This window comes from Neopelma chrysocephalum, unplaced genomic scaffold (genome assembly GCF_003984885.1).
Source record: "Neopelma chrysocephalum unplaced genomic scaffold, ASM398488v2 Primary Assembly neopelma1_141, whole genome shotgun sequence".
Taxonomy (NCBI): domain Eukaryota; kingdom Metazoa; phylum Chordata; class Aves; order Passeriformes; family Pipridae; genus Neopelma; species Neopelma chrysocephalum.
Window position 1 is genome coordinate 1,791,058 of NW_020897803.1, and position 19,053 is coordinate 1,810,110.

The window sequence follows — 19,053 nt, forward strand, 5'->3', positions numbered from 1 at the left end:
TGTAATTATTCCAGCTGTAGATTTTAAAAGATGTTTCCACTTACCCCGAAATGTCTTTGTTAATGTTGTGATGGTGGGAAGAGAAAAGATCTCTTCTTTCTCTCTAAACTATTCAGCTCCCTTATTTCTGTGGTAATTATCTCATTTTTCCATCACACAGTATTTGAAATAATTCTTCCCTAAGAACGAAGAGGATTGAGGGCTGTGCTGTATTTTAGAAATAATTTCATGAGGGGAAAATAACTAAACCACAAAAAAAAAAATCTTCAAAACCTGTATTCTTTGTTTTCTCCTGCATTTTATATATATATATATAAATATATATATAAATTCTTTTTCTTTGTGACTGAGGTTCATGGCATTTAAAACAAGATCTCTTTTCTTTTAAGGCCAGGAGGAAATGAAAAAGGGTAAGTTTTACGATATGGCAAATGTGTAGAATTCCAGAAACATTCATCATCAGCTAAACTTAGTGGAGGCCAAGTTGGGAAGTTAAAAATGATGTGTAGAGTCACTTGTTGCACCGTGGGGGGCTTGTTCAAAGCTGGGTGTCAGCAGAGAAGCTCCCTGAGCCCAGCTCAGGTCTCTGCTTCCCTCAGCCAAGGGTTTGGCCTGTGCTGGGAAGGGTTTTAATGCCATTTCCATCTCCCACCAGTGTCTTTCTTTCAATGCCATCATGGAGGAGCTCGGGATTTCCCTCAAGCACCAGAAGAAGCTGAAGAAGAGGTCGAGAACGAAGGGGAAATCCTCCTTCACGAGCATCCTCACGTGTCACCAGAGGAGGACCCTGAGGAAGGAAACCATCGCGTGAGCCCCGGGAAACATCGGGAACCAAACGAAAACGAGACGAGGCAAAACTAAAACGAAACAAAACGGGAACAAGACAAAGCAAAACACAAACATTGCTGCCTACAAGCGGTGGGATTTCTGAAATAGAGACTTTTCACGTTGTTCTTCAGGAATTCTCTGTGGTTTCTTTTTTTTTAACCTAGAGGTACAGCGGCTGGAATGCTCTCCTGGACTGATGTACTACTAATCCTCTGGGAAGTGGCTCACTCTTTCTTTTGGGATGGATTTGTACGCTCACCTGGTTTGCATCTCTCCCCCCCCCTCCCCGTGCATCGCTGTGTGTGCTTTCTAAATAAATCAATAAACAAGAGACAGGGTTCTTTTTTCCAATAATCTGCGAGTGGAACTTGTGTTTTTCCCTCCTCTGAGCAAAAGATTGCAGTTCTACTGAGCACAAAGAACTACTGAATTGTTTAGAAACCAGGTCCCAGAAAACCTAAGTAAAAATTCATACCACTGACTCATAAACCATGGCTACAAAAATGTATTAAATACAACAATGAGGATTTTTTATTTTCTCTGATATTATAAGGATAGGATGACATCATAGCCTCTTCAGGCTCATTTCTGTGAGAAACCTGTTTTTCCTTATCCCCTTTCCACTTCTTTTAAAATGCCATTATTAGGTAACACCATGACTGCAGGTGCTATGTGTTGAAAAAGAAAAATCAAAATCACCCAAGGAATGATCAGTGAGCAGGGGAAAGCAACCTTGACATGATCACACTGCTTCCTCCTCCTGCTCCTGATGCCAATAAAGCAATTCCTGACTCCTAGAAATCAGGGCTGAGAATATTCAATTTATAACAAAACTTGACCACAAAGATAACAACATTTGACAGGAATACAGCTCAGGAATTGAAGCCTTTTCCTGCAGCTACTGGGGGCACCAACAAAATGTTTTAGCAGCAAAGGAGAATTTTAGTCTTTTTTTTTTTTTTGTGAAGGCATCTCTGAAGAAGTGATGCATTAGAGCAGCAGATCTTCCCCTTCCCTCCCCATGAAAAGCTGTACCTTTATATTGCAGTGAGGTGAAACACATTTGTACTTAATTCTATGTTGTCTCTGTGATTAATCCTGGTGTTCCAGGGGCTTTGTTGTGCCAGCTGGTTTGCTCTGGAGATGCTGTGGAAGGAAAAGGGGTGGAATTCAGGCATGTCCACACTCCAAGGGATGAGAACGGGTGTAGGACACACGTGCCTCTCATGCTCCCTGTATCCCTACCTTCTTACACAGGTTATATATAAATAGACCTGCTCTTCCAGGGCTATCCCACCACCTCAGATCCTAAGGCAAGGCTGGAAAAAGGGGACTGGAGCCACTGATTGCTCTCCTGCACAGCACAGGGAGCTGTGTCAATAGTATTTGCCTCAGCTCCTGGCAGGGTTCATTACCCAGCTGCTTCAACCAAGTGTTGAGTTTTATTGTCCCTCTGACATTCCTTCCCCCAGGGAGCTTCATGCTTACCATTGACTACCTTTCCCTTGTATCCCTGCATCCATGGACATTTCCTCTGCAAAAGGAGAAAGTGAAGTGAAAGCCTCTGAGTGAAAAATCTCTCCTCCACCTTCACCTCCCACCACCACTCCCACAGCCCCTGGCAGCCTGCAGTGGATGGGCTTGCTTACAAAGCTCTGCTTCAGATGTGATCATTTCAATGTTATTATAGACTAGAACCCCCCTCCCTCCATTCAGCCTTTCCACAGGGATCCAAACTCTAAAACACCTGCTATTAGACCCGTTTTCCCCAAGGCTCTCTGTGATTAATCCACACCCTTCTCAAAACGTGACGCTCAAAACTAGATCTGCTTTTCCACCCACGTTGAGCTGGGTGGGAAAACATCTTGTGTCTTGAAGGCCATCCAGGCAATGAGAACTTCAGCCCGAGTTTAGGGGCATCACCACGTGGAATTGCACATTTTTGGGTTGGGTTGTTGGGGTTTTTGTTATACTGAACAGTTTCCCCAGAGTGCCAAGGGCAGTTTGTCCCCAGTCTTGCTGGTTGCCTGAACCAGCTGGGTGGTGCCTGCAAATACAGCAAACACAGTCCCTAAAAACCATCCAGAAAGGAGACTCAGAGGGGGATGGACCTCTGTAGACCCCTCAGCTGGAGAATAGGACATTTAACAGCACTTTTGGCTGCCACTGTCCTCTGGCCTAGTGCCCTATTTGTACCTGAAAATGTCATGAGGGCTGGATGAAAGGCTTATTAAAGACCCTTTCCCTCACCCACAGGGCCCTTAAAGCTCTTAAAGAAATTCATCAGATTAACAAGACCAGGTTTTGACAGATTCATATTAATTCTTACTCATTTCCCAACACTTAATTAAGAACCAGTTATTTCATGCAAGTGTTTGTAAGCCAACCTGGATTCTTCTTCCCCTGCCTTTGAAGGTAGGAATTGTTATTGCTGTTTTCCAGCATTTCTTCTGGACTTTGTCTATCCTTCAGGAGTTTCTCTCAGGAGGTTTGGAGCAGTGAGTTCTCTGGGAAAGGAAAGAGAAGTGTGTCTTTAAAGTGACTTCAACAGGAAGCTCAAACATCAGTGCTTGCTTTTGGGAAGTTTAATCTGCTGCATGCATCGGGCTGGTAAGCAATGATTAAGAAAAGCAGCCCCTGGCTGTGAGATCTCAGAGAGAATCTCATAATAGGTAGTTTCATTTATTTATGTCATCATCAGGTTGCAAACAGGCCATCCAGGCCACCAGCACCATTCTAATGCCATGATTGAAAAGCAGGTTATTATTTTTCAGTCTGTGTTAACTCTATTGCTCTGCCATCCACGGCCTCCAGCCAAGATATTTTTCAATGACTAGGTTGAAAGTGATAAAAGATTTATAATCAAGCCCTTTTTTTTTTTCCCCCATCAGTATTAGTGGTCTCTACCACTTATAAAAATTTTCTGGGGAAAAAAATGAAGCTCCTTTTTGCTGTCTGGGAAGAAAATGTATATATATAAAGTGAGCAGCACAGCACCACTTTGTTGGCCTGTGGCTGTCATGCTAATTGGCCTCCTTTTAAGAAAGCACAGAAAGGGTTAAGATGAGTCTGTGAATGAGTTCAAAGGACATTTGTTCCCAGTGATGCTCCTACCTTGGTGACCCACTGCCCTGTGGGGACCTTTTCCCACTTTCCTGGGATGTCCCTGTGCTCCCCTGGCCTTGGCACAGCTCAGAGCACCCACAGACCTGTGGGGAGCTTAGAACCACCGTGTCTCCCACCCTGAGCCAACAGAATATTTTATATTTCAGCCAGCTGATACTGTAGCAGAGGAAAACACTCAGAGATTCATTTATATCCCGCTGGTATTTAAGGATTCAGCTCTGGGCTGTCCTGATTCAGAGCTGTGACCTTTCCTACCCCTCTCCAAACGTGTTTAGGTTGCCAGCTTGGCTCAAACAATGCTCAGGCAGGCCCCAGCCCCACACATCCATGCACAAACACTCCTCTGTGCCTGCTGGATTCCCAGCCAGGCCACTCTCCCTCTTTTCTGTATGTAAATGTGCTTAAAGCAAACCCAAATCCTTTCCTAAAGAACCCCTGCTGCAAACCAAGCTGCATCCCTGGTTGTTTTTTTTTCCCTTGGTTTCAGATGCTACTTAAAAATTCACTCCATGGCTGAGACAACTACTTTGTCCTGAGGAAGGAGGGATAAGCACAGGGAGTTGTACTTATTGATGTAGCAGCAGAGATGATTGCAGTGACCTTCTCTCTCTATCCCAACAAATACTCTTTTCCTGCCTGTTTTCCAGAGCATGAGAGAGAAGCCTGGTTAGGGATTACCCATTAGGAAATCCAATGTCCTCATTAGATCTCTGTCTTGGCAGCAGCAGCAGCTCAGCATTCCTGTTGGTTATAAAAGAGAAATACAATATTGACAGATGCTTCTGAATGTGTTTCATTCCAGGAATGCCCTTGTTTTAGTGTCAGTGATCTTTCCCGTACACTCTGTGGGCATAGGAAGGTTTTAACATCCTTATTTAACACCCTTAACTTTCTTGACAAAATGGGGAGACAGACTCAGTGGAAAACAAGGAAAGTTGGAAATATCTAAGTGCCCTTTAAGGGCCCAGCCCAGAGTGTGACTCAGAAGATATTCCAGAACAAATGAGGATCAGCTCAATCCCTTTTGGGGGCCTCTGTCAGGGGGCTGCATCTCATGGGTCTGTTGTGAACCTCTAATCCCATGGGGTGTTTATTGACTGCTGAGCTTGGCTTTCAATTGCTCACTGTCGAGCTGATTCCTCAGTGATCAGAACAACCACAATTTAGAGACCCATCATTCACAGTTTTATTTTATTGATTGATAAAGATGCAGCTGGTTTTGCCTGCTGATGAATTGACTTGAGCCACACTCAAGTCACCTCCCCAGATCCAAACCCCATCATCATTAGCACAAATGTTATGCAGCTATTAAGGTGTGAAGCTCTCCCTTGCATTTCTATTTTGGCTGCCCAGCTAAAGTCTGTGCCAAGTAGAGGCTGTGTTGTTTAAAGAACTTAGAAGCCCAAAGACACAGGTAGAGCTTTGCAGAATATTCAAAAGCAGTTGCTTAAATCAATGTGGTCGAGGGGGATTTTTTTTGTTTGGTTTGTTTGGGGTTTTTTGTTGGTTTTTTTTTTTTTACCCCAAAATCACAACTCTGAGTGTGATTTAACTTAATTATAGTTACCTATCTACTGTGTCTCTGGAAAGGGACAAATGTGAGAAACCACATTTAATGCTGCCTGTTAAATGTACCCCCAGTACACCCACTTGGAAGGTTGTGGGTTTTTGGTTTTTTCCTGTTCTGCATTCCCTGTTTTCATTTTTAAGAATCTTTGTTCTGTGGAAATAGGGAACTTGGTATAAACACAGGTCTGTAAGCTTTCAGTTCAGTTCCAGAGGAGGACACCAAGATGATCAGAGGGAAAGGCTGAGAGAACTGGGATTGTTCAGCTTGGAGAAGACAAACTTCAGGGTGACCTAATTGTGGCCTTCCAGGACCTGAAGGGGCTACAAGAAAGATGGAGAGAGACTATTTAGAAGGGCCTGGAGTGACAGGATAAGGGGGAATGGCTTTAAACAAGGTTTAGATTGGATATTAGGAAGGAATTGTTGGCTGTGAGGGTGGGGAGGCCCTGGCACAGGTTGCCCAGAGAAGCTGTGGCTGCCCCATCCCTGGAAGTGTCCAAGGTGTCCGGGTTGGATGGGGCTTGGAGCAACCTGGGCTAGTGGCAGGTGACCCTGCCCATGGCAGGGGGTTGGAATTAATGATCTTTAAGGTCCCTTCCACCTCAAATCATTCTATGAATCTATGGAAATGAGAAAGCCAAAGAGAGGGACTGTTGCTCCTCGTTGCAGCCAGCACCGAATCCCCCTTTCTTCAAAGAAAACAGCATCTTTTGAGAAGGCAAAACCTTAAATATCCAGAGAAAGAAAACCAGGTTGCCTAGCAAGCAAACAGCAAGAAACACTGCTACCAGAGCTGCCTCAAACTCACCCTTCTGCAGGTCAGCACCTTTGTGGTTTCCTCATTGCCAGTGCAGTAGTTTTTCACGGGCTACCAGCTCTAAATGAGAATGGAGGCTTTCCATCCGAAGGAATGATGTCTTTAGCAGTTAATCTCTCTAATCACGAGGTTTCCTAACTGCTAATCTAGCGTTTTGTTATGCAGCAGGGATTTACCCCGCTCCGTTCCATCAGGTCGGATGTCAGATTAATGGCCCGCTCCCAAGGCAGGGGTCGGGGTTGGGTCCCCCCCCACTCCCGGGGCCAGGGCAGAGGGTTGCGGAGAACATCTGCATCCTGCAAATCCTTCCAGCGGATCTCACGCTCCGAGGTGTTGACCGGGCTGCCGTTTATTCCTGACAAACATCGTGAATCTGCGTCTCCGCCAGAACAACAAAATTAAGAGGTTCTACTGCTTTCGAGGGAAGACAAAAAGCACAGGGAGCGAGTTTCACGTGCTTTTCACGGAGGTTCCTCTTGTCAAAAGGATGTCACCACACTAAGTCCCCTGACATGGCAGCTTTCTGTACCACACACTTGTTTTCTGCTTCCCTTTCTGAATGAACAGAAAACTACCTCTCTTTAAAAAAATTAAACCCCAGATCCACGATTGATTAAATAATCTTCCTGTGCCGATTAAATCAGTGTGAGCATCTCTAGGGGAGGCTCTGAGGCTCTTCCAGCATGCCGTCACTGCCCCTACTTTTCCCAAATGGTTACCTACCTTTCTCCATACAAAAATGTCACCCCAGACTGAGCCCCACAAGGTGATCTTTGCTCCCCACTGGACCCCAAAGTTACCTCCTCATTTCAGTGCATATCTGGAGCTCAGCAACTGTAATCCATCTAGAAGGCCCAGTAGGATAAAGCCAAATGCAAAGCTTTATCTGACTATTTAATTAAAGACAGCAAACTTGTCCAACTATTGATGGGTAAATTATCTCTCCCAGCTTCTGTTCTTATCATGCAAAGTGCCCACACCTCTACACCCCTGCACAGAGTTTGACTGACACCCCAGAGCCACCACACTGGTATTTCAAGGGTCAAGACTTGCTCAGGTATGAAAGAACAATTCCCTGGAAGATGCTCCCTGACAGCAGCACTTGGTGACAGCTGACATTATCAAAATAAAATCGCTTTAAATAAATCCCTAACGAGCGTGACCTATTTGCCACTTAATTATCTACAGGCTAAATTCAGTAAATATGCCCTTTTGTTCTGTGTTCTTTCTATTGATTTTAATGAGAGCTACTGCTAAGAAAGAGAAGTCCAACCGGAGGACTACATTAATTATTTAGATTGCTTTCAGCTTTATCTCTGTGGCGAGTTACCAGTGGATCACTAACAGATCCACCTCACATGCACGATTTTTTTCAAACAAAGCTGGAAAAACATGCCCACGGTGGTTTATCTCTGCAGGAAATGCCACAGTGAAAGGGAATATTCCCAACAGCACTTTGGGGTATCTCCCTGACATGGAGTAGAAGGCAGTGAGGTTTTTGCTCCTGGCTTTGATATGGACACGGAACAGCGTTTGGAAGGGACATTGGGTGAGGATGAGCCACTGCAGGACACACCAGCACCAAAAGTGGAGGCAATTCCTCATTTAATGCATCTAAACTGGGCACATCATGCAGGGGCAGCAGCTGGGCTTGTTTGTTCCTGCTTTTTGACTCTATTTTGCTGCAGAGACACACACCCAGTGCCAGTGTCTGTCAAGCCTTGAGCAACTCCAACTCCTGCAAGCTCACCCTTAGTGTTTAAATGCAGATTTCAGGCAGGTGAACAATTAAGTCTGAGAAGTGACATGTAAATTGTTCCTGTGTTGTGTCGTCTGCTTGGATCGTGTTCAGCCATTCTATGAAAGAGTTTGAAGTAGCTGACAACACATCCCAAAATTTAAATAATGCAGGGACTGTAAGAGAGATTCTGCAAACCTGTGACATGGATTTGTTGGTTTGAAGCATCAAGCAACTCTTGGCTGGAGCTGTGACAAGCACAGTTATGCTTATAAAATCAAACATGACTTTTCAGCCTAATCCACAGTTCTGAAATTATTTATATCAGAGCTTTGCCCACTCCTAATTCAGCCCAGGCGAGTGTGTGAAGTGACTTGCCATGAAAAATGCTGTCTACATTTAGCTGAGGTTACCAATTTCCCCAAAGTTTCCAGGAGAATCTGCACATCATTTGCAATGGATTAACTATTATTTGGCAGGCTATTTGTGCAGGGAATTGCTGACATTTTGAAAAGAGCTGTTTGATGATTTAACACAGCCTTAAAACGTGACCTTTGATTTATACAAAAATGCATATAAAGTGGGTAAAATGAGGTGCTGAACTCACTGCATCAGTCTTGTCTGGGAGCTGGGCGTCCTTTCTCCTCCTGCTTTCCTCACTTCCCAAGTTCTCTGCAGGAAGATTTGGATGGATTTCTCAGGTACAGATCTGAGCCTCATCCATCCTGCAGTGCTGGTTCAAGATATTAATAAACAACGATGCTGATCCAGTGCCAAAGCAGCAGCAAGATGTGTCATTCTTTATATTAATAGATGATCAATGTTTCTTCAACTTAGGCAGTGCTGGGGTTTGTTTTAATAAATGACTGCACTTCTGCATTCTGTGATCCTGTGAAATCTCTGCTCCTGGTGAAACATCTCCCTGAGTTTCCTCAGGGAACTGCCTTACACCTCCCTATATTCCACTGCTTCTTGTTGTGATCTTTGAAAGAATAATGTATCAACAGCAGCTTGGGAGCTAAAGGTTGTTATGGGCATTTTCCCTTCAAATCTGACCTTCCAGGATTATTGGAAAGACCACAATAATTGGAGATAGATAGATATACATATAGATATATATAGTTATATACAAAAATATATATGCAGGATCTTTTCTGCTCTTTCTGGATATATTGCAATGCTATACAGGGAGGCCAGGGACTGGAAGGAGTCATGAGAGGTCACTTAGTTCCCCTGCACCAAAGCAGAGCTGCAGATATCCATGTATTCCTGACAGATGTGGATATTTAATTCCTCCAGTCAAAGAGAATCCTGAAAGTCTCAGAGGGGATCCCCTTCTGGGCAAGAAATAGGAATATTAGTGGTTCCTAAGGGTTTTCCTTAGGATATCAAAACGAGAAAGAAATCGTGACTTTTTTGGATGCTGTAGCAGAGGAAGGAGAAGAAATAGGATATTTGGGTCAGAAATGTAATCCCATAAATTAAGGAAAGCCCATGGGAAGAGAGGAAGAAAACATCAACCTCTATCTGCAATATATGGAGACAACTCTCTCTACTTTCCAAAAAAAGTCATTTCTGCCTTTATTTTGGTTGCAAAACATATCACACCAAGGCCAGACAGCCTTTGAACTGTTGCAAGCCAAAATTTTGGTTTTACAAGCCAAAAATTTCTCACCTTTACTCAAATCCTGCCCATCCCACCTCTAACTCCATATTCCAAACTGATCTTTGAGGTCTTTGCTGGAGAGCAGATGAGGAAGTTAAGTCTGGAGTGTTATTGCAGAAACAAAAGGGGAGGGTTCAAAGGAATTTTCTCAACTAATATAAAAGGTGACAGAAAATTTGATTTTACACCTCAGCAAATGGCCCAAGAAGGCCCTATTACAGCCAAGGGGGCCTTGTGGGTTTGTGCAGCTACATAAAAGTCTCAGAGGTGATAATTCTTGGTAGGTGTGTGACTTCCCAGCAACACTCAGTGCCTGAAAAACTGGTCTCCAAATTCCATGGAAGAAAGATCCCCCCCCCGAGACTCTCTGTCTTGGTTTGGCTAAATCAGAAGGACTGTGATTGATCACAGCCTCTGAGAAATGCAGCACTTTGAACCTTCAGGCTGCTCCACCTCAGATAGAAGCAGGAATTTACAGCTTTTCATCAGGAAAGGTATGCATTAAAAAAAAAACCCAAACCATGTTTCTCACAGAGAATTAAAATGTGGTTGTCTCTCATATCAGGTTTTCAAGCACTCGTCATTTATTACATCCTTTAAACTGAACTGTTCAGGTTTTTCAGGAGCGTGAGGCTACCAAAGGCTTCAGCTGATCAGGTCACATTATGCTAAACATTGCTCAGGAGTGAAATATGGAGCCAAAGTGAGCAGATGACACTTCCCATCCACTTAAAATAGAAAGTGCAAGTGAAAGCAGAGAGAAATCTCTTCCCACTAATTGTAAATTACACATAGTGACCCATCCCAGAGGTGTGAAGCAGTTTGATCAAGGTCACATCAGCTGCTGCTGGCCAAGAACCAAAGAATAGCAAAGTCTCATAGGAATTTCCAAACTCCTCTGTCTTCTCCTTATTTAAATCCTTATATAATAAGGGCAAAGGAATAACTAACATACCCAAAATGATAGATATGTGTTAAAGTCTGTATTGTAGAGGCTTTATGTCACACAGACAAGCCTACTTTAACTCTGGTTAAGATAAGAAAGAATTGTCTTTATTTCAAAAATAAAGACAATTAGACACCTTCCAAATCAGTTTTTCCTTCGTTTTTAAGGTGATTTAAGCAAAACAGATGCACTGACCTGTGTAAAGGGGCACAAAACCTTTTGCTTCACACACAGGAAAAGGCAAAGCAGTGTAAAATCTTACATGGCAAAGATGATGTAAAATGCATTTCTCCAGCCTCAAAGACCCATGTGAAAAATATGGATTTTGCCATCCAGTGGAAAAATTCAGTGTTCCCAGTTCTGGCTTGAGCACAAACTCTGCCTGCTGGAGGCTCCAGAAGAGCCCAGAGGCCCTGCAGAGAGGCTGCTCTGCAACGTGTGCCTTTCCCCAGGAAAGCTCCCCTTTGGTGCTGCTCATCCCTCAATTCTGACACGGGAATCAGTGGTTTTTGTGCTGCCCCCTGGGAGGGACAGACCCAGGTTTGCTCCACAGGGATCCATGGCTGGGCAAGCTCTGACCATCACATCTTTTAAAACCAGGAAGATCCCAGCTGACAATCTTCCCACTCGCAGGGATCTGAGGACTGCAGAAAGTCGATTACTTTCCTTAAACTGCTTTTCCTCCCTGTTCCAGCATCATTCCCCTTCCCTGTCTTCCTCATGGCTTTATATCTGTGATCAATAGCATGGTTAGGAGCAGCATTTCATCTCACAAAATGTGGAGAGTTCCTTTTTTGCCAGGAAATTGCACATACGGTACGTGACACAACCTAAAGATTCATCAGCCCCTGCTCTGCCTGTAGCTAGGGAAAGAAAAATCTTCCTAAAAGTAACAAAATGAGGAGGGAACTCGGGATCTGGCCTTGGGAGAAGCTGCTCTGAAATCCTGGGGAAAGATGGGTTTGAACATCATGCTCACTAATTTCTGGTTTCTGACCATAAATCTTAAGAAACTGTGTATTAGAGGGAGAAAACTGCATCAAAAACCACTGTGAAAGTCACATAGAGAGCTGCCAAATTAGATGTCATGCCAACATATGTTATTTGGGGTGATTACTGTGCAGTGTCCTACTATTCTGTCACGGAGAAAATAATCCAGAGGTGATGCTGATGACAGAGCTTCCAGCAACACCTGCAGCTCCTGGGGCAGCAGTGGCAGAAGGAGGGCTCTGCTCACACACTGCCCACCTCCCACTCTCAAGGAGGTACTCCCAGGACCTCCTGGAGATGCACATCAGCATTTCCCACTCCAGAAACTCCAGAACACCCAGGGTGATGGGAACATCCCCGAGACAGAGTGCCCAGGAAGGGGCAGCACTGCCACAGTGCTGCACAGGCAGGTTGTGCCACATGTTCTTCAGTGGGGCTTAGACACACACTGATGGAAAAACCATGGCCTGGGCTCTGGAAAGAGGGTCCTGGAGTGAAGACATGTGATATGAACATGGACACTGGCCATGAACATGCCAGTGCAGGGGCACTCGTGGTACAACAACTGTAGTGATGAGAGCTGACACTTCGTTTCATCATGGAAACATAGAATGGTTTGGGTTGGAAGGGACCTTAAAGATCATCTCATTCCTACCCAACCTTCCACTAGACCAAGGTGCTCAGAGCTCCATCCAGCCTGGCCTTGGACACTTCCAGGGATGGGGCAGCCACAGCTTCTCTGGGCAACCTGTGCCAGGGCCTCCCTACCCTCACAGCCAACAATTCCTTCCTAATATCCACTCTAAATCTACTCTCATTTTGAAGCCATTCCCCCTTGCCCTGTGACTCCAGGCCCTTCTAAATAGTCTCTCTCCACCTTTCTTGCAGGCTCCCTTCAGGTCCTGGAAGGCCACAATTAGGTCACCCCAAAGCTTTTCGTCTCCAGGCTGAACAATCCCAACTCTCCCATCCTTTCCTCCCAGCAGAGCTGCTCCATCCCTCTGATCATCTTGGTGCCTCCTCTGGACTTTTCTTTTAAAATAATAATTAAAATATTTTTTTAAAGTAATCAGAAAAAGAGATTTTAAGGCAGCTTTTCTTATTTACAGCTGTAGCAGTAGTTAAAAGACCTTGACTATTCCCAGCTAAAAGGCTTTACACTACAGCATATTACTGACATTTATCTGGCTATAAACAAACACCCACTGAAGAGCAGCACGTTATCATTAATTAAACAACAACAGTTGGGTGGAGGAGAGAGGAGGAGGAGGAAATAATAGTCATTTAGTTTAACTGGAAAAACGTGCAGAGACTTGTAATGCAGCTACAAATCCAATGAGTCAAAAATACAAACCTCTGAAGTTAATGTTCCAAGCACAGGCAATGTCAGCATCCCAGGGCTCAGAGCTCATGGATCAGCCTCCTTTTGTTAGTGGGACCAGGCAGAGATTTGTTGTATGTGTGATTTTAAGAGAAGGCAAAATGGATGTATTATCATCACAGAATCATAAGATGGTTTGGGTTGGGAGGGACCTTAAAGCTCATCCAGTGCAATCACCTGGGTGCCTGTGGTGTTGGTTTTCCTGCCAGGGCCCCTTCCCATCAGGATTCGAGCTGGCATCACCAGAGATGTCATTCCAGGCTTGAGGGATGCTCTCTTTTTTCCAGCTCTGAAGTAGAAGGGTAAAAGCAGCCAGGAATACAAATATTTGTGGGAAGAAAAAAACACTCCTACCCCACGTTTATTCCGAGCTCATCTCCGCCCTTCTTTTTAATAACACATTAAAGATGCATTATATAGCAATTTAATAATAACTCTTCATTTCTAAAGCGGACAAGTATCATTTATCAGCCTTTTGTAGGGCAACAAATAAGGGTAGAGGCTAAATATGACCCAGTGCTGACAAATCCATGAGGGGAGGGTTGCCCTGCCCTGGGCTATGTCCATCCATCATAGGACAACTGTACCTGAGACAAGATGACTTATCCCACACCTCATCTCTTCTTGGTTTTTTTTTGACTCTGTCTCCAGATCAGGCAGTCAGAGTGTGCAGCTGGGAAATCAGAGGCTGGCACGTTGTGCCCATGGCCAGCTCTGCACCCCCCACTCCAAACACAGAGCTCCACGAAGCGCTCGGAGCATCCCGGGGGATTTGGGCTGCAGGGAAACCTGGAGGACTCTGGTTCTTCTTACCACCCAAAGCAAGGTCAGCTCTGGGATCACACCAGGCTGCTCCAAGCATTGCTCAGTTGGGTCTTGGAATCCTCTCCAAGGGTGGAGGTTGCAGTCTTGAGCTGGGCTCTGCTGCTGGAACTTAAAGAGGTTTTCAGCAGGGATTCCCAATGAATCAATCCGGCCTTTAAAGGTGAAAAACATTAACTAGGAAGCAGGAATTGGGTGACAAGAAACCCAGATCATAACCCTACCCTTGCCAGACCCCCCTGCATCAGAACAGGTGTTATGGGGTTTGGGAGCCTCAGATCCTCCCTGTGGAACAGATGAATGTTCACTCTAAAGTGACTCTTTGATCTTTGCCGTTCAGTCATTCAGGTGTGTAAGAAGCTTTTAGATTTCCAAATGAAAGGTTGCCGGAGATGAGAGGGAAGATGTTCCTCCTGTGATAATTAAGGAAAAAACTTGTCCCTGAGCATTGCTATGCTGAGAGTCCCCTGCCAGGCTGCAGCCAGGGGGGGTCCCTTTGTGGGTTCGTGGGAAATGTGCATTTCAGCACTTTTTCCAAAACTCGTCAGCTCAATCAATTTTAATCCATTTTCTATCTTCTCCCAGGGTGAACAGAGGAGGAAAACACAGATAAAGAGAAGAAATGTAAGCAATATCTGCAGATGACATCTTGGAGCAGCGTCTGATAACCTCCCCCTGGCTGTCTTTGAGCCAAAGGCTGTAACAAATTGTTGCTGGGCAGAAGGAAAATGTCAAGTGCTCGGAATCACAGAGTAGTTTGGGTTGGAAGGGACATTAAAAATCATCTTGTTCCACCCCCTGCCATGGGCAGGGACACCTTCCACTAGCCCAGGTTGCTCCAACCTGGCCTTGGACACTTCCAGGGATGGGGCAGCCACAGCTTCTCTGGGCAACCTGTGCCAGGGCCTCACCACTCTCACAACCAAGAATTCCTCCCCAGTATCCCATCCCACCCTGCCCTGCGTTAGTGGAAAGCCAATCCCCCTTGTCCTGTCCCTCCAGGCCTTGCAAATAATCTCCATCTTTCTTGTAGCCTCCTTTCAGGTGCCACAAAATTCACAGCAAATGTACACCCCAAAATGCTCCAGGATTCATTGCAGGTGTGCATTTCTCCCTTGTATTGCCATATTTTGAAGTCCCCAAATCTTATCTGTAACAAAAGTTGAATGGAGTCATATTTACAAGATAAAATATGTTCATTTATGTATAATTCCTTTGTCCTTATTCTTTTTTTGTCAGTGGACCATTACACACTCAATTACCTAAAAGACTCCATCAAAGCTCAAGTGCTCAGCCAGGTAAGGAAGAGAACTCCTTTTAAGAGAACTTTAAACTCCTCTTCCCAAAGGCACAAAAGCTGATTTGTCCTGTAGAGTTTTTTTTTCTTAAGAAAAATAAAATATTTTTTTAAGCTTTGTTCCCGCAGGTGGAACTGTGCCCACTGCTTGTGCAGGAAGGAGCAACATTCAATAACTAGAGCTCTTAATTGATGGTATTTTTTGGTCTATGGTGCATAATGCACATAATAAAGTAGGGAGCAAGTGCAACATGGTGTTGAGAATGCAAATGAACTGGTAGGATTTTGAAAAAGAGTTAATTAGAGACCTCTAGTGCCCAACAAGATCGAGGGCTCTAATGCACTTGAAAGAACCAGAACAATGCAGCAGCTGAATTGGATGCATTGTGCAATTATTAAAATAATTCCATATAATGAAAAGCTTAATTCTAATATGGTTTTTCCAGCGGCAAAAATATACTAATAATAACTGTGTTTGTAAATGGTTCTTTGAAAAAGGAACTCAGAGCCTTTTCTTTCTCTACTCAGCAGCTTTCCTTGGGAATTTTTATTGCCAAAGGAAAAAATTATGAGATCCCATGGACCAGCCAATGAATCAAATAAGGAATTTGACATTAAGTAAATTTGGCAGTAAATAAAAATTGATAATAAATAGATTTGATATAAAATGCTCTAAAAGAAACAGGGTGGAGAGTACTGGAGGTTGCTGTGAGTCCCTTCCCTGCCATGGTTGTTGTGGGTTGGAAATCATATCCTCCCTTTTCCAACTCTACCTGCAACTTGGGCACCAGTAATTGAAACCATCAACAAGGGAAATTCAGATAATAAAAAGCCTGATAGGAGCAGAATGCCAAGAAATTCTTAAGCAATATCTGTTTTCCCTCCTTCATTATTCTCCCTGTTCTTCTATAGTTTTTTTCCCTCTCATCTTTATTCCAAAGGTACATAGAAAGTTCTTTTTTAGGAAAATCCAGATAGTTTGAATTTTATTTGCTGAATGAAAGCATTTTCAGGTTATATACCCAAAACAAATGAGATCAGGAACCAGTTTCCAAAAAATGGTGGAAAATAATGACAAGGAACAAATGTACCTTTTTTCCAAAGGAAAAAAGCTCAGGAACTTATCCCTTGTCTTCCACCAAGTAGAAGAACATTTCTAGGTACTAACAAGAGAACTGCATGTTTATATCACTTGTGTATATATGTGTGTGTGTATGTGTGTGTACTATATATATGTATATATACTTATATAGTATTTTTCAATGTCCCTTAATAAAGAAACAGCCTCAAAAATGATCACAAGATACAGAGCAGGCAGAAAAAAGTCCTTATATTTATATATTATCCTTATATTTAATTATATATTATAATTAGATAGTATTATAATACATAAATATATAAATGAAGATAATAAATTGCAATAAAGAACACAAATTTTATTTTTCCTCTTTCCAAAAAGAACCCTGTGTGATTTAGGGTATAGGTTTGATGTTTTGGATAAGACAGGTACATGGGAAAGGTCAAATGTGAGTTCAAAAAGCTGAATTGTTGTTCCTAACTCTTATGAAAAATTTTGAAATAGCTCTCTTGGCACGGGGGGAATAAATTCAAATTAAAACTTTAATTAGTACAGCATTTAGGAGCATTATTAAGTTGTCTTTCGTGGAGGCAACCCTGGAAAGCACAACCTTCATGTAGCTGAGACAGCCTGAATTCTATAAATAAAAAATGGAAAGGCCACGATTTATTGCATTGAAAACCAGGGGAACATTTACTTTAATGCATTACAGCATGAGCTTTAAATAACATTTGTAAAATGTATTGCCAGGGTGGTTATTTGCATTAGCAGATCCCTGCATGGAACCACCCTCCAGAATCCCTCCCCACCCCAGGCCTTCACTAATTTCAGCTGGAATGACCTGTGGTTCCAAAAAGGTTTGAACATCAATTATGGACTGTTAAAACTCATTTTCACCATCACTCTCACCGTGATGGTGACAACCACATTACCCTCATCTCGCTCTGGTTGCTCATCACATTTTCCTTCTTCCTGGGTCCTCGGAATCAAAACATCAAAAGGCAGTGGGATGTATTTACTCCTTGGGACTCCCAGGAACGGGCTGCAATTATCTGAGTGACTGAGGCCATTTTTCTCCAGCAGCCACATTTCCTGAGCTTTGATGCATTGGGTGACAGTGCATCACACGGGGCAGGACATCCCTGCTGAAACACAGACTGGGGGGCCCAGCAAAATGGGGCTTCCCAGCCTAACTGGGGCACAGGGGTGAAAAAAGGGGAAATCAGGGAAGGATCGAGGTGAGATGAGCTCGAAATACAAGACAATAGCTGGGTTTATGTGGAGAGCACAGAACTGCAGGGGGAATAACATTGTTGACTGAAGGACATCAAATCAGGGTTCAGGGAAGCTTTGCACTAATCCTGTGTTGTAATGACAGCTTAAAAATTTGGTACTTTGATGAGTTTTGAGATTGACTTAAACCTCTTTAATTTGGCTTCCCGGTATTTAATCTTTTAACTTTGCATTCTTAATCAAAACTCAAAGCAGATCTTTAATCTTGTATGTACAAAATGGAAGATTAGGGGAGCCTGACCTGCCTCTGGCAGGCAGCTGTTTGCTTCCCCTTTTCCTTCTCCTCCTCACAGTCAGAGCATTTCAGACCTGTACAAAGGTCTGAGGAGGAGAAGGAAAGTGCACAAATATCCTCTGGCAGAGGGTTGGAAGAGTTAAAATCCATCAGAGCCCCTGTGTGTGCTTCTCTTAAAACATCATTATTGTGACAGGAATATAATTCTCTTTGGGCCAGATTTCTCACAGGAGAGGGAGAGCTATAGGATCAGGGAATTGTTTAGGTTGGGAAAGACCTCTGAGATCAAGTCCAGCCCTAAACCTGGCTTTCACTAACCCATGTCCCCAAGTGACACATCCACACATCTTCTCAATCCCTCTGGGGATGGTGATTCCACCTCCTCCCTGGGCATCCTGTGTCAGGGCTGGACAACCCTGTCCATGAAAAAAAATTCCCTAATATCCCATTGAAACCTCTCCTGGTGCAACTTGAGGCCGTTTCCTCTTGTCCTGTCACTTGTTACTTGGGAGAAGAGACAAAATCCCTCCTGTCAGGGAGCTGCAGAGCCAGAAGGTCCCCCCTGAGCCTCCTTTTCTCCAGGTTGAGCCCCCCCAGCTCCCTCAGCTGCTCCTCACAGGTCTTGTGCTCCAGGCCCTCCTACCAAACATGTCTGGGTTTATTGTAAATTCTTTGCAGTAGGGACAGTATTAAAAAAAATTAGGAATACAGCAACTCTTTTAAGATGGCCAGGTGTTCTTATAGACTAAGAAATCACTTTAAACCTATTTGATGTTGGAGGGATTCCATGGTGGCCATGAGACGGGACACCTTTGGTCAGAATAAAGACCCTTCTTAATCAGCCACATCAGGAGAAGACCAAACTCGATTTCACAATTAATTTTAAATTTCTTCCACTTTCCACCACAGAAACCCCTTTATTTTACATCATTGTTAGTGATGGTTATCTTGGTTTATCTGTTCCTGAATTATTCCAATTGCTTCAATAGAGGCAAAGTCTATGGGAAAGTAATTTCCTGAAGTTCAGTAAGAGTTTTGAACTGTTTTCAACTTAGTTTGCTGCCAGTGAGCTAGAATTAAACTTTTCTTAATCTGGATTGTTTCCTTAAAGAGCACATAAGGCTGGACAGAATAGCAAAAATTATCTGGGGTTTTATTTAGAGGAGCAAGGAAAGGTCAAAAGGAAAAAGACATTTTGTATACAGCAAATAAACACAAGAAAAAAAATCCTCAGCAAATAAAAAAGAACATTTCCAGTGTGGCTTCT

General features: G+C 43.6%; 1 protein-coding gene across 2 annotated transcripts in view; it reads left to right on the forward strand.

Moving 5' to 3' along the window:
* The window catches only part of GRIK1 (glutamate ionotropic receptor kainate type subunit 1), a 121,945-nt gene extending 120,763 nt beyond the window's left edge, over positions 1 to 1,182 (forward strand). Inside the window, exon 17 of one of the 2 annotated variants that reach the window (XM_027699799.1) lies at positions 654 to 741. Coding sequence is in view for 1 of the 2 variants with exons in the window: in XM_027699798.1 (XP_027555599.1) it covers positions 656 to 811 (156 nt within the window). In the remaining variant the exon portion in view is untranslated. Of the gene's footprint in view, positions 1 to 653 lie in introns of both variants that reach the window. The other variant, XM_027699798.1, reaches the window with a different exon arrangement.
* The last annotated feature ends 17,871 nt before the right edge of the window (positions 1,183 to 19,053 follow it).